The sequence below is a fragment of the Suricata suricatta genome, chromosome 13, assembly GCF_006229205.1.
Source record: "Suricata suricatta isolate VVHF042 chromosome 13, meerkat_22Aug2017_6uvM2_HiC, whole genome shotgun sequence".
In the NCBI taxonomy this organism is placed as follows: domain Eukaryota; kingdom Metazoa; phylum Chordata; class Mammalia; order Carnivora; family Herpestidae; genus Suricata; species Suricata suricatta.
In genome coordinates this window covers 46,218,143-46,225,477 of record NC_043712.1, presented here as the reverse complement: position 1 = coordinate 46,225,477, position 7,335 = coordinate 46,218,143, and the positions used below count along the sequence as shown (strand labels likewise).

At 38.0% G+C, this 7,335-nt stretch overlaps 1 protein-coding gene across 1 annotated transcript in view; it reads left to right on the top strand.

The window, feature by feature from the left end:
• Positions 1–4,834, top strand: part of DMRTA1 (DMRT like family A1) — a 4,999-nt gene extending 165 nt beyond the window's left edge. Inside the window, exons 2-3 of the mRNA XM_029921142.1 lie at positions 1–528; positions 3,759–4,834. The exon at positions 1–528 is cut by the window's left edge and continues 41 nt beyond it. Coding sequence (XP_029777002.1) covers positions 1–528; positions 3,759–4,606 — 1,376 coding nt within the window. The 3' untranslated portion in view covers positions 4,607–4,834. The remainder of the gene's footprint in view (positions 529–3,758) is intronic.
• The last annotated feature ends 2,501 nt before the right edge of the window (positions 4,835–7,335 follow it).

Sequence of the window (7,335 nt, the reverse complement as noted above, 5' to 3'; positions counted from 1 at the left end):
CGGTGCCCGCGGGGATCCCGCTCCCTCCAACTTTCCTGCGGCCGCCCGGCCTCTTTCTGCGGGCCGCCGCCGCGGGGAGCGGGGGCTGCGCGCCGGCCGCGGGACTGGAGAGCGGGGTGGGCGCGGTGGGCTGCGGCTACCCGCGGACGCCCAAGTGCGCTCGCTGTCGCAACCACGGCGTCGTGTCGGCGCTCAAGGGCCACAAACGCTTCTGCCGCTGGCGGGACTGCGCGTGTGCCAAGTGCACCCTGATAGCCGAGCGCCAGCGCGTCATGGCCGCCCAGGTGGCGCTGCGCCGGCAGCAGGCCCAGGAGGAGAGCGAGGCCCGGGGGCTGCAGAGGCTCCTGTACCCGGGGCCCTGCGGGCCCGGGGGGCGGACACCCGGAGGCAGCCGCAGAACGGCGAATCCCCAGGCCTCGGGCGGCCCTGTGGCGCTGACGACGCTGGGACTGGGTGCCCTGAGACAGACCGGTCCGGCGACCCCTGCTTTCCAAGTTGTCCAGCCAGATGATACGGAGGAAAACCAAGGTGAGTTGATCTTTCGTTTACCCTTTGCAGAGAAAAATGGTTGTTTTGGAGAGAAGCTCTTGGAAACAAGTAGCCATGCTTCCGTGGTGGACGAGGAAAGTTGTTTAAAAGAAGCACTCCAAGTTATCGGAAACCGCACTGTAACGGAAACGTTAATGAGGGTGTTAGAGACGCATCGCCGTGGAAGGGCGTTCTGTGCGCTTGGGGCTAGGATCAGATCCTGTAAAAGGGAAGCGTGAGTGATCAGGTGAGCAACTCAGGCTGGGAAAGGAGGTTGCACCCAAGATGGTCTTACTTTGAGTGAAGTAGAACTTCAAGCGGACGTTGGGTGGAAAGCTTAGTGAGGAAAGCTGGGTTTTGAGCTTGCTCTATACTCCCTTCAGCTCTGAAACCAGAGTCAGTCTTCCAGTTGTGCTGGGACGTTCACTGATGGTTGGGAATCCAGTTCCTCATCTTCGGGGCAAAGCTTTGGTGCCAGCTAGACGTGGAGAAATCTACCAAACCTCTTTTAACCTTCTTCCCGTCCCTTAAAAATGTCATTACCTCCCCCATCTGTTTGTTGGCCTCCAAAAGTGTGGAAATTCTAGCTGAAGTATTCGAAGTTTCAACTCTTTCCTGTAGGAGGGAACTTTAGGTTTCCTTGTTTTGTAAAACCATTGGGAAGAATTTCTAAGTCCAAAAATTAGGAATTTCTTATCCAAGGAGTTTAAATTTTTTCTCTTATTTATTGGCTGCAAAATACCTTCAAATACAAAATATTGTATTTTTTACTAGATTTTCTCAAATTAAATTTTCCTGCTAGTGTAAATCTCACTGTATTTTAGGGAATTTCCCCGGCCCTCTACAGATAACACAAGCAGTGAAAATGCCATTTCAGTATTTTTGTATAAATTCAAGGCAAGTTGTATCAGATGAAATTCTGTGATAATGAAAAGTAAATTATTAATTGGAAAACTTCCCTGAATGGTGAATATTGCAGATCTTGGATCGCAGGTGTACTTTTGAAAAAAGACTATATCTGTATTTAAATAAGGCATATTTTTTGTGTTCATGTATGCCAGTGTTTTCCCCATATTCTAGTTTATTTCAGTAGACAAAATAGAGCATTTCTCATGAACAATCAAAGAGTGCCAAAAACAAAGTCATTAAGCAAATAATAACTGCTATAAAAAGGTAAAAGTTAAAATTCTGTAAACTAAATGAACAATGAAATCTGGCTAACTCTCTGCTAGACATTGATTTATATTTTGGGGGGGGACGGGTCAAAGTGTTCTGTTTTGTAGGGTCAAGTATTTTATTTTTTTCTTTGCCTCAGTTGACCTTTTTTTTCCGAAAAGCTATCCCTATAGCTTTTCTCAGCTGACTGCCTCATCGTATCCAATATCCATAAACTGCAGTAGTCTATTTAATTTACTCACTAGACAAACACTAATGAGTGAGTCAGAGGCGAATAAGATTTTCCTACACACTGGGAACTTATCTACAAAAGAAGGAAGACTATATGTATCCTAAAACTACAACACAAGACAAAATATACAATGATAAAAGTAAAGAAGTAAAACCAGATATAGAAGTTGAGAAAACAGAGAGATGATGTAAATGCTATCACATATCGTAAAGATAGCTTACTTTCTGGATAGGCTTATGCAATCAGTATTTTATTACATTATATTGTACTCTGTGAGTACAGTATACTAACAAAAATTATTTTGTGCATAAATTGCTTTAGATATGAAAATTTGACACCTTACATGCTTGGGGGGTGTATTTAGTGAGTCATAGTTACAAATAAAGTGTAATGGTGGATCAAGGCCAATCTATCCCCACTTGGTAGACTTTACTGGAAAAGTTTCATTGTTTCTTTTAAAGTTGAAAATACTAGAGAGTCTTTGTAGTTTTATAGGAGCAACATATGTTCTTTTCTTTTGTCATCTGTTTGATAAAAACACAGAATTTTAACCCTCAAAAGGTCAAATTGCACACAGTTACTTTAATTTTAAAATAAACTATAGATACTTTAATAGAATTTAGGACTGCTTCTTGAGAAACCATAGGAGCATTGCAAATCATGTGTGCAAATCACTGCTTTAGTCAGTATTTACGTTGCTGCATTCATAAAATTTGTAGAAAAAGAAGGTTTGACAGAAATACTATGAGTACCCCACTTGACAGTTTACTCTTTCTAATGGAAATAGAGATCAAGTATGTCTATGAGATAAAAGGAAATGTAAACCAAATTAAAAGGTGCTTAGTGAATGCATACATTATTATTATTTTCCTGGCATGAGCTATATAAAAAGGCATTAAAATATTACATTTTAATGTTCAACATGTTGAGGCATAAAATCATATTTTTGAAAACATATTTTTAGAAAACTTTCCTTAATATTGGAAGGGAATTGTGATTTGAAGCAAATAACTAATATGTTGACACTTTGACAATACGTACAGATTTCAATAGCGCGGTTTATAATTTTCTTTTAGAAACAGTTTGATTGCAACCTTAAAAAATATTTCCTAAGGATTGACAAAGAAAGCCCATATCTCACAGAGCATTAGAAAAAATACCGGGTGTCTATCATCTCTCATATAAGATGAAATACATAAGCCCTGGTATAATTTGAGATTGCTACAGCACTCAGTGTTGGTTTAGATTTGAAGTGAAATGAAGAACTTTGCTGTTGTTCACGTTATTCAGGTAACTTAATTGGAACCTGAAATATGAGCATTAAAAAATGTTGAAATTTAGTATTAGGTATTAAATATTCATTTTCATAGTGAGATTGTTCTTTCCTTTGACTTCTTATCTAAACAATCAATTTATTTAGTTCTCTTTTGCATAATGTCATTTTGAAAAAAACAAAGCTCGCTGGGAACAATGAAATTTGGGTAACATTTAGGAAAATCTCCAATCACCAAGTAGTGCAAGTAGTGTGAGATATTGGTCTCATGCTAATAGTTGGAGATGATAATAGACTTTTATCTTCTGATTCCTAAATTAACTACAGCATTTGAATATTATATAATTTTGTGATCCTGAAATGACCTAATAAATAGCATTTTCCTACTGTTCCAATACCTGCATCTCTGAATTAAAATCTCTTGCAGTAAATATTACTAATATACTATGAGTGAATTAATTATTTTATCCAGCATTATTTTCAAGTAGGTAGTGCTATGTTTTGGGAATTCCTTTATTTGATTCCTTCTTTTCCCCCCCTGTCCCCTAGAACTAAAAGACAATAAATGTGAATCATGCCAGAGTGGACAAGAAGAGCCAGTCTCCAAGTCCCATCAGCGTCCTCTAGGATCATCTCCTGAGTCAAATGGTGTCATTGGAAGACAAAACATCAGACCATCTATTTCAGAAAGCTCAAACAAGGGTGATAGCATTCAGCCTCCTCCCCCTGGGGAGCTCTCAGGAGGGGAAGAGAGTCCCAGGTCTCTGTCATCATCGGATCTGGAATCAGGAAATGAAAGTGAGTGGACCAAAGACTTCACTGCTACTAGAGCCAGCCTTCCCACACTGCCCTCAAGACCAAGAGACCCTCTTGATATCCTTACCAGGATTTTCCCAAGTTACAGGCGTAGCCGGCTAGAAGGCATTCTGCGGTTCTGCAAAGGGGATGTGGTCCAAGCCATTGAACAGGTCCTAAATGGGAAGGAACACAGATCAGACACCAGGGACCTAGCAAGCTCAGGAGAATTGGCAAATACAGCTTTTCAAAGAGCTTCAAGTTTTAGTTTAGGTGGAATTGGTTTTGGAACTCTAGGGAATAAATCCGCTTTCTCTCCTCTTCAGACTACTTCTGCCTCTTATGGAGGTGAATCACATCTCTACAGCCTAAATCCCAGACTAGGTATCAATCCGTTACGGCTGGCATATTCCTCTCCAGGAAGAGGGCTATCTGGTTTTATGTCTCCTTACCTGACTCCAGGGTTGGTACCAGCACTGCCTTTCCGGCCAGCTTTGGATTATGCATTTTCAGGAATGATTAGGGATTCTTCCTACCTTCCTAGCAAAGACTCCCTAATTGGTGGGAGATTGTATTCCAGGCCAAATCAGGACAGTCTGTAATACTTCTGCCTATTCTCCCTTTCTGGAGCATTTCTAGAAGCGTGCACCACAGCCCTCACACCCACTGCTGCCAATGTGTACATTATGTGAGTGAATTCCTAGGCCTTCTATTTCTTTTTACAACTAATATGATAGATTTGAGATCTCAAGACTCTTCATTAGCATTTATTAAGTGAAAGAAGCATATAAACATTACACGTGCCTTGAATAAAGCCATTTTAGGAAATATTTTTACTTTAATGAATTTTCTCCCTAAAATATCAGTTGTAAGAATTCCTGTTTTAAAACTATACTTGTTTTTATTTTATTGAAAAATGGAGTTTATAGCTGTAAAATGTTTATAAGTGTGAAAGCAACCCAGCATATAAAATGAACTAAAAGGAAGAATTGAAAAGTTGAGGTAATTTCAAATGACTATTACTTTGAACTTTTTCTTCCCTTCTGTTCTTTGTACACAGGAGAGAAAAAAGTTATTTAAAGGATTTTAAAGAATTTTATTTGCATTTAAGTGATTAGTAATAAGTAAAACTTTTGAGAAATTTAAATTCATTATTCTGAATGTTTTATATTTCATTCATTTCTGCCATTTGTGATCACAAGTGCCATTAATAAAACATTTCTCTTTAAAGCGAACTTCGTAAATCACATAAAGCCTGTGAACTAAATTTTAGGAAATGAGACTGCACCATCTCCTGGCCACTATCACTAATTACATTTAAGTTCTGGTAAAGTGTAGAAATTAGAAACAAAGGGTTTCCTAATAGCATAAGCTAACCCTGTCTTGAAATGGTCATTTTGGATCATACTACATAGAAACTTTCATAATGTAAAGTGAACATCTGCTATGGGTGAGGATTTTAATCTATCTTTATCTGAAGAAGTATTCCTTTCCATATGTTTGTGACAATATGGCAGCCATTCTCAAAGGTAAAAATAGTCTTATTCAGAAAATTTAAATAGCTGCTCAGATAAATATTGACTGATTGTAGGTAGATGATGCTTAATGTATTGAGGTGAGATCATAAAATTTCCAAAGGAGAAATATCATTAAATTTTAGAGGATTCCTTGGGATTTTAATAATACTTTTTGTTCTCCATCTGGAGCATACAAAAGCTATTTATTTTTTAGTAAGTGGAATTTTCCTGAGAAAGCAACTTATAAAACAATTTTGTGAAGTCTTCTTTATATGTCATCATCTTTTTTTTTTTAAGGACAGTAGCTTCATTGTTGTTAGGAATAAATGAAAACCCAGCTGTGGTAGAGGATAGCTGATGAATTAGAAATAGTTTAAACAGTTTGAGCAGCATGATTCACTGAAAATTTCTTAAATTATATCAGTGTGTGTGTGTGAATATATATGCATATATATTTTATCAGAAAATATCATATTAAATGTGTAGTATCATTCTTGATATAGGATATAGATATATTTAATAGCATATGTATTATTTTTAGTGGTGTGAATATGAGAAAACAGATCTTGTAAAGGTTTGTTGTAATCAGTATTCATGATTTATTAAAAAGTTTTAGATTCTAAGTCTAAACGAAAATACAGTGCCTGGCAAGTAGTTGATATTCAATTAACATATACTGAATGGAGGAACCATTTTGGATAATAGATCTCTCTGAGACTCTGGTAAATCTAAAGACCTCTACACAATGGCCTACACACAGTTGTGCATATAATTTCACAGGGTTCTTGAATCTCTAAACGCCATTCACCATTCAGTTTGCTGATTCTTAAATTGTTTCCATTGCATTAATCCACTTTCAAATGCTATTATTTTTTGAAAAGTACTAGATCCTATAGAGGATACCAAATGCATAATATTGTGCTCTCAAGGAAGTTACATTATACAATAGAGATCTGGTTTAAAAATATAACAATGCTGGAGTCATTGCACTCTTTGTGTGCTTTATATAATGATATGCATGTATCCATTTGAGAAGCTGACAGCTTTTGAACTGGGGAGAGCATCCATTTGGGGCCATATTCAAATTTAAAAATATTATTATAATTTTAAAACTTAAATTAATTTATATAATGCTTTACATATTTTATACCCTTTACAATAATTTTAGAACTAAATAAGCTTATAGTGCAGGTCCCATTTTGTCCAACATTAAATTGAATGTGAGGGACTTCAGGCCCAGCAGTGGTGTTGACCATTCCCAGGATCACCCTAAGGGTGCCACTCATCAGCAGTAGAAGTTACTTCACCAATTTCACTTAGACTCCAAGTTCTGAGGAAGAAGTCATATGTGTCTACTCACAGCTTTGTATAGTATCTGGTACACAGTAGGTGCTCAAATAAAAATTTTCCATGACTGAATTAAACATAAAAAGAAAGTATTAGCTTAGAAATTTGCTTATTCAACGGCTGTTTATTAAGCCCCTACTTTGTGCTAGACACAGGGGATAAAGTGGTTAATAAGACACAAGACCTCACCTCGAGTTGCTCATAGTCTCTGTTATCCACATGTACAAAACAACCAATTGTGTGGTGTTGGTAATACCTGACAATGTTGGTCCATCTGTAAGTTCTGTATAATTGTGAGGTTTATGCTCATGGATGCTGCTTGAGGTCTAAATTCCTAAGCCACTAATTAGGAAGAGGGACATCTATTTCCATGTAGTGTGTTTACGGAAGTGCAGTTTGTTTGAGAGGTAAACAGCTTTCAGGTGTATAGTGGAAGAAGTGGGCAAGGAGAGGCTTTGTTCCCTCAG